Raw genomic sequence first — 16,048 nt, forward strand, 5'->3', positions numbered from 1 at the left:
CGTTAAAAAAGAAAGGGAAAGACATTTCTTTTCCTACAAAGGTGCACTTTAATTCACCAAATGTCCTCCTGTATCTGGGGACAGCCATCACTGCACCTACTGCATGTCTCAGAGGAAGCTGCTGGATGCCTGTACCGGTTTGAAAGCAAAACCAGTGAGAGACTCCAAATCAGTAATACAATTTAATAAGAAAAAAAGAGAAAAAATAAAATACATGCAATAATACAAAAGAAAACGACTGACAGAGTCAGAATACAACCTGACACCCTGTCAGTCAGGGTGTTGGTAGCAGTCCGTATAAATGGTAGCTGCAGTCCTCCTGGACGACAGATGTGGTTCAGTTGAAGCAGTGCTCCTGCAGAAGGTGCAGTTTTCCTCTGAAGGTCCAGCAATGATGTGGAAAAGGTCCAACTTTCCTCTGAGATCCAGTGGAAAGAGGCTGCCTTGGTGCTCCAAATCTCAGTTTTTATCTAGGTAGGAAAGGCTTGGCTCCTCCCCATGGCTGGAGCATCTCCCAATGGGATGGTGTAATTTTATCAGTCATACAGTGAGACTCAATGGCCCATTAACAGAAGATATCTTCTGGAGGAAGGATGGGTTGTGAAAAGATAACAATGACCATCCTCCCTGATTTTATCAGATGGTTAATCAGCAGAGAATATCTCCCACAGAGATAAGGATCACCACCCTTCCCCCTTTCAACAGATGATGATAGAATACACATCTTTGCATTGTAACCCAGGACATAATCCACCCCTTATTATATTACCATCTACATCATACCCAAACCAATACCTTCTTACAGATATCTATAAATATCTATATCTATAAAACAGTGGAATGAAATCTTACACACAGTTCTCAACTTAAAATTAGGTCTCCTTGTGGTACACAATGGGTTTCCCCATCTTTCTGCATTACCCACCAAGTGCAACCAGGTCCTTGAGAAAAAACAATCCCACAGATTGGTTTGTCTTTGCCTGTGGTGGGATTAATCCAAACAGTCTTTCCTAAAATACCTTTCATGTGTACCACAGGGACTTTGTCTCCATCTACTGTGTGCAGGGGTTCAGAGTGGGCAGGACCGGCTCGATTGATGGACCATCGGGTGTTAACCATCCAGGTGGCTTTGGCCAAGTTAATTTCCCAATTTCTGAAGGATCCCCCACCTAGTGCCTTCAAGGTAGTCTTAAGGAGTCCATTACACCGTTCAACTTTCCCGGCAGCTGTCGCATGGTAAGGGATATGATATATCCATTCCATGCCACGTTCTCTGGCCCAGGTGTTGATAAGGCTGTTCTTGAAATGGGTTCCGTTGTCTGACTCAATTCTCTCAAGGGTACCATGCCTCCAAAGGACTTGTTTTTCTAGGCCCAAGATGGTGTTCCGGGCAGTGGCATGAGGCACAGAGTAGGTCTCTAACCATCCTGTAGTTGCTTCCACCATGGTCAGTACGTAGCGTTTGCCCTGGCGGGTTTGTGGAAGGGTGATGTAGTCAATTTGCCAGGCTTCCCCATACCTGTACTTCGACCATCGTCCACCGTACCACAGAGGCTTCACTCGCTTGGCCTGTTTGATTGCGGCACAAGTCTCGCAGTCGTGGATGACCTGTGAGATGCTGTCCATGGTAAGGTCCACCCCTCGGTCACGGGCCCATCGGTACGTTGCATCTCTCCCCTGATGACCAGAGGCACCATGGGCCCAACAAGCTAGGAATGATTCTCCCTTGTGCTGCCAGTCTAGATCCACCTTGATACTTTCACCCTGGCAGCTCGGTCCACCTGCTCATTGTTGTGATGCTCTTCATTAGCTAGACTCGGGTACGTGCGCATCCACGTGTTGAACCTTCATGGTCAGTCTCTCTACTCGGGCAGCAATGTCCTGCCAAATCTCAGCTGCCCATATGGGTTTCCCTCTGCACTGCCAGTTGGCCTTTTTCCAGCGATCCAGCCATCCCCACAGAGCATTAGCTACCATCCATGAGACAGCGTAGAGATAGAGCCTTGGCCACTTCTCTCGTTCAGCAATATCCAAAGTCAACTGGACGGCTTTTAGCTCTGCGACCTGACTCGATCCACCTTGTCCTTCGGTAGCTTGTGCAACTTGTCGTGTGGGGCTCCATACTGCAGCTTTCCATTTCCGGGTTAGTGCCTACAATTCGGCAGGAACCATCAGTGAAGAGGGCATATCGTCTTTCAGTCTCCGGTAGCTCATTATATGGTGGGGCTTCCTCAGCACGTGCCACTTGCTCCTCTTCTTCTTCAGAAGACAATCCAGAAGTCTCACCTTCAGGCCAGTTTGTAATTATTTCCAGAATCCCAGGGCGATTCAGATTTCCAATACGGGCGCGTTGAGTGATGAGGGCAATCCACCTGTTCCATGCAGTGTCAGTGGCATGATGTGTGGAAGGAACCTTTCTCTTGAACATCCAGCCCAGCACTGGTAATTGAGGTGCCAGAAGCAGCTGCATTTCAGTGCCAATCACTTCAGAGGCTGCTTGAACTCCTCCACAGGCAGCCAAGATTTCCTTCTCAAAAGGAGTGTAGTTGGCTTCAGATCCTTTGTAGCTTCTGCACCAGAATCCCAGTGGTCGACCCCGAGTCTCACCAGGCACCTTCTGCCAAAGGCTCCAGGACAGACCATGGTTTCCAGATGCAGAGTAGAGCATGTTCTTCACCTCTGGACCTGTCCTGACTGGGCCAAGGGCTACCGCATGAGTGATCTCTTGCTTGATCTGGGCGAAGGCTTGCTGTTGTTCAGGGCCCCAGTGGAAATCGTTCTTCTTGCAGGTGACCAGGTGGAGAGGGCTCACAATCTGACTGTACTCAGGAATGTGCATTCTCCAAAAGCCTATGGCAACTAGGAAAGCTTGTGTTTCCTTCTTGTTGGTAGGTGGAAACATAGCGGTGATCTTGTTAATTACCTCTGCTGGGATCTGACGACGTCCATCTTGCCACTTGACTCCTAGAAACTGAATTTCCTGAGCCGGTCCCTTAATTTTACTTCGCTTAATGGCAAAACCAGCTTTCAGCAGAATCTGGATAATCTTCTCTCTCCTTTCTCGAAGACTTCCCCTGCTGTGCTCCCCCATACAATGATGTCATCGATATACTGTAGATGTTCCGGACCCTCACCCTTTTCCAGTGCAGCCTGGATCAGTCCATGACAGATGGTGGGACTGTGCTTCCACCCCTGGGGCAGTCGGTTCCAGGTGTACTGCACGCCCCTCCAGGAGAAAGCAAACTGAGGCCTGCATTCTGCTGCCAGAGGAATGGAGAAAAATGCATTGATGATGTCAACGGTGGCGTACCACTTTGCTGCCTTGGACTCCAGCTCATACTGGAGTTCCAGCATGTCCAGCACGGCAACGCTCAGTGGTGGAATCACTTCATTCAATGCACGATAGTCCACGGTTAATCTCCATTCTCTATCAGACTTGTCCACAGGCCAGATAGAACTGTTGAAGGGTGAGTGGGTTTTGCTGACCACCTCTTGGCTCTCCAGTTTACGAATCACTTCATGGATGGGAATCACAGAGCCTCTGTCAGTATGGTATTGCCAAGGGTGTACTGTTGTTGTGGTGATTGGTACCTGTTGCTCATCAGCTCTCAGTAGTCCCACAGCAGAGGGGTCATCTGAGAGAACCATGCAAGGTATTCAGCTTTCTGATGTCTTCTGTCTCTACAGCAGCTATCCCAGAAGCCCAACTATATCCTTTTGGGCCTTTGAAATATCCATTTCAAAGATAGCCTATGCCAAGGATGCATGGGACCTCTGGGCCAGTCACGATGGGGTGTTTCTGCCACCTGTTCCCAGTTAAACTCACTTCAGCTTCCACTACAGTCAGCTGCTGGGATCCTCCTGTTACTCCAGAAATACAGATGGATTCTTCTCCTATATACCTTGATGGCATCAAGGCACATTGGGCGCCAGTGTCAACCAAAGCCTTACATTTTTGTGGGTCGGATGTGCCAGGCCATTGGATCCACACAGTCCAATAGATCCGATTTTTCCTCTCCTCTACCTGGCTAGAGGCAGGGCTCCTCTATTCCTGATCTTGGTACACGTTGTTCTCTTCCTGTAAATAGGTTCTTGTGGTCCCCTCAAGAGGGTCAGTCATATCATCATTCTGATACTGTTTGGAGTTCTGTGCATGAGAGACCAGAGCAGCATTGACTCTAGATGAGCTTCTTGTGGTAGGTGTCCCTCTTTTAAGCTCACGTACCCGGGCTGCTAAGGAGGAGGTGGGTTTTCCATCCCACTTCCTCATGTCTTCTCCATGCTTCTGAAGGAAAAACCACAGGTTACCTCGTGGAGTGTGTCCTCTCTCCCTGCCTGAGGAACGCCGGCTCCTAATGGCAGAAACTCTTGTTGGTTCTGGCGAGATCTGGTAGTTGTTTTCCTTAAGTTCTTTTTCTAGTTTCTGATGGCCCTCTTCAATCAAGCTCTGGACTTGCTCCACCAGCCTTGTTTCCACGGATGAGACATGGGTACGAAATGGGGCTGTGACAGTGTCCTCATAAATTCTTAGTTTATTGGCCAAGACGCCTACCATGTCCTCACCTTCCCTCCACTGCAGCGTTGCCAGGTAATGGGAATACATCTCTGGTCCAAGCCATGTGAATCTCAACCACATCTGTGACGTGCACCGGACACAGTCTGGGCTCTTAGGAAATCTCTCATCTTCTGAGAAAATGATCTCCAGCACAGCCAATTCCCTCAGGCATCGGATACCTTCTTCTATTGTGCTCCATTTTCCTTGGTGCACCTGGAGATCTTCTTTACAAAGGTATCTGTCCTTCACACTTGTCAGCAGTTGCCGCCAGAGGCTGAGAGTTTCTTGGGTTCTCCCAATCCCCTGGTCAATGACCACATCCCGGGACAGAGATGCCAGTTGCCTGGCCTCACTTCCATCCAGAATGGTGTCATTGGCTGCAGTGTCCCAGATGCAGAGCAGCCAGGTCAGGATGGACTCATTCGTCTGGCGGGTGAATTCCCTCCGCAGGTCACGCAGCTCACCCAGGGATAGAGAGCGAGTGATGATTTCTGGCTCTGTCTCTTCCACTGGGTGCGAAGGTCCTGCCACGTCCTTGTCAGTCATTATGCGAACTGATTTGCTCTTTGATTTCTTCTTCTGAAGGGGGGAACTGTTACTGGTCGAGGCTGTTGTGGTTCAGTGATGGTTTGTGTGGAGATGCTGATGGCGCTTTTGGTTTCTTTCTCCCCTGTGGTAGTCTGCGTAGACACGGACACTGTTGCTTTGTGCTTGGTTGTTTTCTCCTTTGTGACATTCTGTGCAGACATGGACAAAGTTGATTTGTTTCTTTTTTCCTCTTCCTCAAGAATATGCTGCACTACTCCATGTAGTGTTTTGTTTCTAAGCATGTTGCAGGCTATGAAGGCTGTGTAGAGGAGACAAAGCAGAACTAACAACAACATTATACTGTCCTTGGCATCCAGAGAGAATTCAACATTTCCAAAAACTGCTGTGTCAGGCCTGAAGGATTGAAAAAAGTAATTCTTTTCCTCTCCCCCCAGGGACTGGGTGCGATTGTTGAGGCTCCAGATGTAGCAGCCTAGACTAGGTCAAGCAAACAAAGTTGAGTATATATTCCAAATTATGTTCATTGCCTCGGAGGCTATCATGCAACAGACATAACAGACCAATAAAGCAATTTTTATACCATACCCTGGTCTACACAGGAGCATTACAACCGGCAGATAGTTCCCCATGTGTGGAAAAGCATAGAAAGCAAGATATAAAACCCATGTAAGCATGCTGAGCGTCATGGTGACTAGGTGGCTCCTACAATATAAAATTGTAATGCTGACTTTTCTCAGTACCTTCTCGCCCTACGTTGGGTGCCAATAAATGTACTGGTTTGAAAGCAAAACCAGTGAGAGACTCCAAATCAGTAATACAATTTAATAAGAAAAAAAGAGAAAAAATAAAATACATGCAATAATACAAAAGAAAACGACTGACAGAGTCAGAATACAACCTGACACCCTGTCAGTCAGGGTGTTGGTAGCAGTCCGTATAAATGGTGGCTGCAGTCCTCCTGGACGACAGATGTGGTTCAGTTGAAGCAGTGCTCCTGCAGAAGGTGCAGTTTTCCTCTGAAGGTCCAGCAATGATGTGGAAAAGGTCCAACTTTCCTCTGAGATCCAGTGGAAAGAGGCTGCCTTGGTGCTCCAAATCTCAGTTTTTATCTAGGTAGGAAAGGCTTGGCTCCTCCCCATGGCTGGAGCATCTCCCAATGGGATGGTGTAATTTTATCAGTCATACAGTGAGACTTAATGGCCCATTAACAGAAGATATCTTCTGGAGGAAGGATGGGTTGTGAAAAGATAACAATGACCATCCTCCCTGATTTTTATCAGATGGTCCATCAGCAGAGGATATCTCCCACAGAGATAAGGACCATCACCCTTCCCCTTTCAACCGATAGTGATAGAATACACATCTGCATTGTAACCCAGGGCAGTGATGGAAATAGGGAGCCTGTATGTGTGACAGGATTAAAAAGAACTTTCCTCCTGCTCATATTTCTTTTCCTTGGTCTTCAACACTTAGGTCAACAGTCTAGCCTGACAGGTCCAGAAATGCTTCTGCAGCAACCCTCTCTCTCCACTGCTTTTCAAAGTTAAGTACACATGTATGGTAACAAAAAAAGGCCTGACCATTCTTTACGTCATCAGCCTGGAAAGCTGGGCAATCAGTTCCTGCAGCTGGCTACAGCACGTACCTGCTGTGCACTTTAGGCACCGCCTAGGTCACTTGCGACATGTCAACTTTTCTACTACTTGCGAGCTAATTAAAGATTAGAAAAATGGGGCTGGGGTTTTTTTTACCTGTTTTATCATAAAGGGTAACATAAGACACTTGTCTGTGCCTATACTATATCACCTTTCCACACGTGAATAATATAATAAAAAATTGTAATACAGTAGTTCAAATTACATGTGCTTCAAGAATTTGCACTGAATCATGCTAATCTCAATAATACTGACCCTTGAACTTACTCATTTACAACATGAGGAGAAACAATGCAGACCAATTCTCCCATTATGCAATACACAATCACCAAATTCTTCATCTTTCAGGCAGTGCTAAGGAATATGCCAGTTTCTGTACACAAAATCACAATGGGTCATGGCTGAAATCCCTAGTTGCTGGAGTTTGTATGGCTTTACCAGATGCTTCTTATATAAACTATGAGAATATTTTACAATTAAATGAGCAGCTCTTAACAAAAAGACTTCCACAATCTCACCTTATGTATCTAAGCGAACACACTAAATCAAGTTGCTGGTGGACTGAACAACAAGATGAGCAGGCTTTGATCTTGAGGAGCCCAGTTCTTCAGAAGAGAGTAATGCACTAAGAGAAAAATGACGCTCTAAATTAAACATCTGAACTAGTCTACAGGCTAGTGTGACCTAGGCAGAACTGTACGTAAGAAGTCACTGAGAAGAAATCCTCTACAACAGAGGTTATTAACCATTAAAAAAGGTATTAAGCTACTCATTAAGTACTAACAAATTTGTTCTATTACTAACTTTACTTCAAATGGGACAAGTCAAATCATGGGGTTTCTGCTTCAGCAGAAATAAAATTAGGCACTTAAATATTTGGCTAACTATTATGTTCAGTCAGAGAAGAGATAATCAGTTTTTATTATTAACAATCAGGCTTTAGAAAGTCTGTATTGATTGTGTACTGCAAACACAAGATACAAGGACTGGCATTATGAGGAAGTGTATTGCATGGTTAGATTGTGCACATATGCAACTCACCATACCTTGGGTCAGTGAGGAGAGAGATCACAATACAAACAGTCCTAATCATGGACAACAGGGATATCTATAAAAGATTAGAGACAACTGCTTTTGTAATTTGCCCCTAGAATATTATTTTATGTAATTTATAAAAGAAACACACTTGCAAACAGCATTTTCTACAATTACTTAGTGGGTAAAGATTGAGACAGAGAAGCTGACAACCAGCATACCAAGTACTCCTACATACCCAACATCAACATTTGATGTATCCTCAGAGGCAGATGAACCACTGCCGCTTTTACTATTATTTTCAGCACGGCATAGATTCCTCTGCATACAGGAACACAAATTCCTCTCCAACAGACGCAGATGAGTAACTAGAAAGCATTCTTAATTGCTACATAAATCACATGTAGCTACTTAGCATAGCCAAATACATGTCTGCATAGGAAGCACTCTCCTCAAAACTGCAGTATTTCATCAACTTCACAGAACAGCAAGCATGCCAAAAGGAAAGCAGCAATTACCCCAAATCAATTCATACCTGTCTACAGAAACATGCAGGCTTTGACCTGAACCCATGCAAAAGCCTGACAATGAAGTAGTTGGGTTGCTGCACTGAAACTGGGGGGATGACAGCATCCTGGGCTAGCTTCAGTCCCATCAGGGCACACCTTTAACATCTGTGGGACTGCTAGTTTTAAGACCTTTCCTGAATGTTGGTCTCAAAAGACACAAATCCATACGTGTGTGTGTCAGATTTATATACATAAATCTAAATATTTTGTGTGTGTATATGTTGGTCTCAAAAGACACAAATCCATACGTGTGTGTGTCAGATTTATATACATAAATCTAAATATTTTGTGTGTGTATATGTTGGTCTCAAAAGACACAAATCCATACGTGTGTGTGTCAGATTTATATACATAAATCTAAATATTTTGTGTGTGTATATATATATATATATATATATATATAGCTAACATATAATTTTGTTTTAATGTGAGCATGCATCTGTAACAGCCCTACTACTTCTGCCTAAGAATGAAGTGCAGGGTACAGAGTAGTACCTGGCCTAATGTGCTGTCTGATCATTGGCCTTATCCATGAGGAGAGTTGAACAAGAGACCTGTCACTCTCATGTCTCTCTTCACAAAGCTTACATCGCTTGTCTTGACTTTCTAGTATAGTGTCACAGGCAAATGCTGCATTACATACCAAGCACTTAATCCAAAATGCTCTGTTAATCAGTTTATTTAGAATCATAGAATATCCTGAGTTGAAAGGGACCCACAAGGATCACCAAGGTCCAACTCTTCACCCTAGATAGGACACCCCAAGAATCACACCATGTGCCTGAGAGCATTGTCCAAACGTTTCTTGAACTCCGTCAGGCTGGTGCTGTGACCACTTCTCTTGGGGGCCTGACCACCTCCTTGATGAAGGACCTTTTACTGGTATGTAGCTTGAGCCTCCCCCTGACACACTTTAAGGCCATACCCTTGAGTTCTGTCACTGGCTACAAGAGTTAAGAGATCAGTACCTGCCCCTCCATTTCCTCTCATGAGGAAGATGCAGATGGCAATGAGCTTTCCCCTCAGTCTCTCGTTCTCCAGGCTGAAGTGACCTCAGGCACTCCTCATATAGCATCCCCTCAAGACCTTTGAACACCTTCATTGCCCCTCTTTGGACACTCTCCAATAGCTTACTATCTTCCTTACACTGTGCCCATTCCTTAGGGTTTAGGAGCATCTTCCTTACATTGCCCAGAACTGCCCCCAGCACTCCAGGTGAGGCCACCCCAGTGCAAAGCAGAGCAGGACAATCCCCCTCCCTCCCTTTTCCAGCTGGTTATGCTGTTCCTGATGCCTCCCAGGACACAGCTGGCCCTCATGACTGCCAGGGCACTGCTGACTCATATTCAACTTTCCCTGGACCAGGACCCCCAGGTCCCTTTCTACAGTGCTGCTCTCCAGCCTTTCATTCTCCAGTCTGTCCATACATCCAGTGTTGCCCCATCCCAGGTGCAGAATCTGTCACTTGCCCTTGTTAAACTTCATATGGTTGGTGACTGCTCATCTGTCTAATTTATCAGTGTCTCTCTGCCTTTGAGGGACTCAACAGCTCCTCTCAATTTTGTGTCATTGGCAAATTTATTTCATATTCCTTCCATTCTAGCATCTGGAATTATCATAATCATAATTAACATAATTAATGAAGATGTAGACAAGCTCTGGGCTGAGGATGGAGCGCTGCAGAACTCCATGAGAGACCAGCTGCCAGCCTGTGATGTTACCCCATTCACTTCGACCCTTTGTGTCCAACCCATGAGCCAGTAGTGTTTGCAATTGTTAATTCAGCACTGGTGCCACTGACTTTTTACACAAGAGACAAACTAGCATCAGTTTCTACTTTAGTTTTTCTTCACAATTTCGTTCTTGCAGTGGCTAAATGTTAATCAGCAAGACCCTCTTCCAAAACGGTCAAAAGAAAACAGTGTAAAGATTAAGAGTTACTCACATAGTCTGAATACTACCTGCCACTGGTGCTGCACTCATGACACAAATTGCTGAATCTAACAGCACTCATCACATGTTGTAGTGACCTGAACTCTGATTAGGACAGTATGTTAATCCATGTCTCCTAAACTTGTTTCTTAATTTTTTGTGTGCACTAGTTGTTACCATTTCATATAGCTAAGTCCTCAAAATTTAAACCCATGATTCCAGGAATCAACTGTGATAATAAACCAGCGTATGGCAATCAGTATCCTCTGCACAGAGCATAAATCTCATTTCCCCTCCAGAGGCTGTCAGACACCAGCAGGGGACTTGGAGCTCACCTCAAAAAGGCCATAAAGCCCCTCCAAGTTACTGCTGTACAAATGCCACATCAAGTGCTCCAAGAGAAAAGTGAGGCTTAAAATAGACAATCTCTATCCTACTCATTCCTTCAGCTCTTAACTTTCAAGTATTTCAGTTGCAACAATGTTTATCCCATAATATTCACTGACTGCCAAATGGATTTAAAAAAAAAAAAAGAACAAAACATTACTGGGCATTTTTAGTTGCTTTTTAAAAAATAAGTTTCACGACTACATGTCAAACACAAACAAACTTTTTGGCTCCAAAGCAAGCCTACAATTAGAAACCTCATTTTTTTCTGGAAGTCAGGTGAGCCGTTCTCTCTAGGGAATGTTACTAAAAGGAAACCCAGGAAGAGTCATCGTAATTGCAAAACAACATGAAACATTAATAATGAACACTGGTAACACAAGACGTCCCAACTAGGCTTGAGCAGCTACAAATCACATCTTACTACTAGAAACTATTTTATTCCCAAATCAAATGGGTTTTTTTTAATGGTCTTTCTTCCTCTCAATTACATGCCTCGATCTACTGTGCAAATTCATCTGGAAGAAACCTAAAAAAAGGTGTCTATGTCCAGAAGTTTGTCCTACTTCTTCCCATTTTCACCAGCTCACCCATTTAAAAAAAAAAAAAAAAAAAAAAAGCTATATCTTTCCCTTCAAACCTCCTTCTCCAACAGTGAAATGAGAGCACTGATGGCCTTGTCAGGACTAGTTAGGGACGAGACTGTCACTCTCTGCCTTTTGCCTTTCCCCTTTACACCTCCTCTGCTCTTGTCTATCTGCTTTTCATTTCCAGCTTTTTCATTAATTTCCTTTCCCACCACCATTACCACAGTTGCAAATCCCACTGACATGCAGAGAAGACAGCCACAGAGACCAGACTAGTAAGGGGAAGAGAGGGGAGAAATCAGACCTCAGACAGGGAAGGACCAGTGTTGACAGTGAGGCAATGAGGACATTCTTGGGTGCAGAAGGAACATGTGCATTTTTGGAAACTGCCAACAGAAGAGACTGCGTTTTTCTTGCAAACACTTTTACAGAGCCCTGTATGAAATGGTAGAAAAACAGAGCACACAGCAGCATTTTGGGTTTTTTTCCCAAAGAACAGAGCATCATCCAAGTGTCAAACTTCCTATATCCAAGCCATTTTGCATGAGACATCAACCAGAACTTTCATATTTTGTGTGCAAACTATTCATAATTCAGATGCTGAACAGAACCTCCAGGACTGGCCCTCTTCTTCCTGGGATTCATGACCTTCATAGCACTGCCAGCTCCCAAAGCAAGGTTTCCCAAAGCACAGTGATGTCCTGCCTCACAGATTCCTCTCATGTAAGGGCAGAGAGAGAGAGATTGACTACAGCCTCTTCTCATGTTTCAAACCGTTACAGTTACAGTGGAAGGGACCCTCAAACAGAGCAGACAGAGCCAAGTACAGGGATGTCTTCAGATTTTTGCAGTCATCCTGACAGAAGACACGAACTCAGCACAGCCTGGAACTAACCACCTACAAAAGCTTGAAAGGCCACTGTCCATTGAGACCCCTGAGAAAAGAAAAGTATTGCAAGAATTTACATCAACCCTGCTCAAAGTGGGAAAATTCAGGGGACTGGAACGTGGAAGGAAAGTGCAGAAAACATACACAGGAAGATGCACATCCCTCCAGCATATGGCAGGGCTTGCAGCAGCAGGCATGACTGTTCTCAATTTTCCTGAAGGATGGGGATGGGTGGGAGGAAACAGGGAGAGAAAGGGGTCAGTTTTCAAAAGTTTGCCAAACATCCTAGTTTGATGTTTTCTCTACGGGGAATGGACAATTTCCAAAGGCTTGATCATACAGAAGCACCTGTCTGATCTTGCAAAAGCTTATGTATATGGATAACTTTACCTCACATGAGTAGTCAGACTAGCAGGACAAAAATATTTACAGGTCTGCTTTTTTCATTTATTAAATGACTCATTGCAAACATGAAAGGGCCAAGCTGAGCTTCATCTAGTCTCTGATACTCAAATTTTACAAGAGACATGGATGATAAGAAACCTTAAATAAAGCTAAACTTTCAGGAGCAATAAGACAGCAAAAAGCAACCTGCATTTTTATTCACACTGCCCTTAGACTGAAGTATTTCTTGCTTAAGAAATAACTTGGGGGCTACTACTGAACCCTAAAACACCATACTGCCTATTATATGCTGCAATGGTTTTATGCTGCAATTTTCTTTTAGAAGTGGTATAGAGAGAGGAAGAGTTCTCTAAGTACTTAACCACTCTGAAGATTAGGCATCCTAAGAAAAGACTAAAGGTACTATCACAAAAATTTTACACGAAATGCAGTCAATTCATTAATCCTGTCTCAGTTGCAGAAGTTGATGTATTTAAGCCCATCCTTGCCCAATTAAACGAAGACAAAAATTCACTACTGAAGTTAGTGAATTTCCTTTTCTCTTTCTTTTCTTTGGAAATCCATATCAAACAAGGCTAAACACTAGTACTAAGTTTTTCTGCAGGCACAGCTGCAAACCAAATGCTCCAAACCATTTCTTCCCTGCAAGCAAAGGGGGCAGAAGGAGCTAAGACAGAAGGATAAACGTAACTGCCAGCACTTAAAGTCTTCTGCAAGAACAGAAACCCGCACTGTAGTTGAGAAAGAAACAGAAACAATAACTAACTCCCCTCTTTTCTCTTTGCTCAAGGGGACATAGTATGCATTTTTTAACTAAACCTCAAATACAAATCAAAAGTAACATCCTCATCCCTACAAAGAGGCTTTATTATGGCTGTTATTGCTGGAAGGGGAAACTCATTGGCCACATGACTGTTGAAATCTACATTCAGCATTGTTTGGAGGTATTTTTCTTTTCTCTATAAATCATCAGTTGAGAGCAACTGGTAGTAACTTTATGACCAGAAATACCAGCCGAGTATTTCTGATGCTGCAGAGTCAGCAATGCAGATGAATTTGTTTCAGCCTAGTAAATTCATACTTAAATATGTACCCTGCAACACTTCACTGCAGTATTATTTTGGGAAGTATTACTAGACCAGAATATGAAATTTTAGTTATAGAGGGGTTTTTTTGTTTTTTCCAGTCCTTCTTGATTGAAAATGTTAACACCACACACAGCAAATTACACTACTTTTTTTTTTTCAAATTTTTTCAAATTTTTTCAAACTTTTTTTTTCAAATTTACTACTTATGCATCTATGTATGCTACTACTTATACTATATTTAGCAACACAACTCATACAATAACATTAGAAAGATGTGTATATTCTTAGGATCTGAATTAAGACATGAGCCCTCTCACATGTCACAACACAGTAGCTACACAGAGGCAGACAGCAGTTAGATATCTATTCATACAGTACTGTCACACCAGGACCCTGCTCTCTAAGGGTCAGGTGGGAGTCAGATGGGTCATAGGTCACCAGATGAAGTTCAAGGACACTCCACAGCACTCGACAGCTTCCAGAGAACACCTGAGGTTGGTGGGAGGCTGAAACTTAAAATGGATGAGACAAAAACAAATGCTGAGGAAAGGTGTCAAGAAAAGTACCGTGGAGAAGCAGCCATGACCTAATACACCGCTGGTCCCACCCTATTTGCTGCAAGTGCCCAAGCTCAGGTGTAGGAAGAGGGTGTGTCCAGGCTCTCTGCCAGACTTTGCAAAGGAAATTAAAGCTCAAGAGAACTCTTGCACTTCCTCAAACGGGAGCAGGAGTTTCCTGAGGGGAAGCTAGAGGGTTTCAGTTTTAAGCAAATAACAAATGGAACATAACCCCAGAGAAACAGAAACCAAGACTGGCCTTCTGCAGCAGAACACAGCCTACAGGAATAGCTATGGGCAACAAGTGACGTTTTTTGACAAGTGCCACAGGTGGACCAAAGGGCAGCTGACATAGCCAGGTTTTCAAAAGCGAGTTTATAACCGGATCCCCAAAGCAGCACTTAGTATGTTTCACACTAACACCGAAATCCAGTGGGGAAACCTACTAAGAGTTTGTAGAAAGAAACAGACACTGAAGAGAAAGAAGGTACTGATTCTGGTGGGAGCAGATGAAGAAGTAGCATAAACAAAACAGGCTCGCTTGCCTATAGTTTCCAGAGACACCAGCCATCTCCACAATGAGATCCTGTACTTTGGGAAGAGAGAAATGAGGGAGGATAGACAGCTTAGTTTAAAAAGTGCGACGTTTACCCTATATGGTTTAATGACTGCTCTGGGTCGGACAGGTCCTCCACTGAATTTCAACGCTGCCCGCACAAGGGGTTGGTTCGGAATTTTGCTTTGTATTTAACCAGTTCTTCACCTCAAAGCCCCACTTGCCTGGGTCTGAGTGCTTAAACCAAGCCACTTAAACACTTCAGAGAGCGCTTCCCTGCCAACAAACCAGCTGAAAAGGCTGTCATTCACCTTGGAATGAGCTCCGAAAGAACGGGGAAGCAGACCCTGCCATGCCCCACAGAGACGGCAGCGAGGCCGACAGCACGGTCACTCATGGAACAAACCAGCGATTTCTGGGCGCATCTCCGCCCGCTGGGCGGTGAGGTCCCTCAGCCCGGCTGCCGAGAGGGGCACGCCGGCGGGGGGCCCTCCGGTGACCCCCGACCGCACGGGAGCCCCGCTGGAAGCCTGCCGAGGGAAGCACTTCCCGGCCGCCTCCTCCCCACTCTGTCCCGGCGGGCGGGCGGCTCCGCGGGTCCTTCCCCGTGGGGGAGGGGGTGGCGGACATGTGGAGGTCGAGCCGGAGGGAGCCGGCTCGGCCCGGCCCGGCGGCAGCCGCCCCTCTTGCCCGGCGCACGGCACTTACTTGTGGGGCGGCGCGGCTCTTGCCCGGCGGCCTCCTGAAGAAGGAGGTGCGTGCAGTGAAAAAGAACTCCTCGGACTCTTCTTCCTCCAGGCTGCTGTACCCGCTGCTCATGCTGCTGGTCCAGGTCATCGGCGGCGGTGGGGGCTGCTGGTGGTGCTGGGGCCGGGCGGCTGAGAGCGCCGTCCCGGCCGCCGCATGGGGCCCCGCCGCTGCCGCTCCTCGCCCAGCCCACGGGGTCCACGGCGCAGAAGGAGGAGCCGCGGCTCCGCTCCCGCCCTCGCTCCGTTCCCTTCCTGCCGCACGAGTTCCCGGGCAGCGCCGCCTCCACCCGCCCAGGCAGCAGGTGAGGGGTGGGAGAGGCTCCTTCCCAGCGAGTCCTGACCCGCGTGCCAGCCTCCTGCCGGCGCCTCCGCACCTCCGTTCTCATTACCAGCGACGAGGCAGCTCGGGGGGGGACGACTTTGCTGAAGTATGAAGTTCCCAAACTTTTCCCTAATAATTACCCAGTTTCAGTCTTTTATGCACTGTAAAGAATAGTCATTGAAAAATGACCGATGGTAAAATAATGGGGAGAGT

The 16,048-nt window shown here is 45.6% G+C and overlaps 1 protein-coding gene across 1 annotated transcript in view; it reads right to left on the reverse strand.

The window, feature by feature from the left end:
- The window catches only part of RASSF3 (Ras association domain family member 3), a 43,407-nt gene extending 27,691 nt beyond the window's left edge, over positions 1-15,716 (reverse strand). Inside the window, exon 1 of the mRNA XM_014888576.2 lies at positions 15,473-15,716. Coding sequence (XP_014744062.1) covers positions 15,473-15,601 — 129 coding nt within the window. The 5' untranslated portion in view covers positions 15,602-15,716. The remainder of the gene's footprint in view (positions 1-15,472) is intronic.
- Between the last annotated feature and the right edge of the window lie 332 nt (positions 15,717-16,048).

The sequence above is a fragment of the Sturnus vulgaris genome, chromosome 5 (genome assembly GCF_052056855.1).
Source record: "Sturnus vulgaris isolate bStuVul1 chromosome 5, bStuVul1.hap1, whole genome shotgun sequence".
In the NCBI taxonomy this organism is placed as follows: domain Eukaryota; kingdom Metazoa; phylum Chordata; class Aves; order Passeriformes; family Sturnidae; genus Sturnus; species Sturnus vulgaris.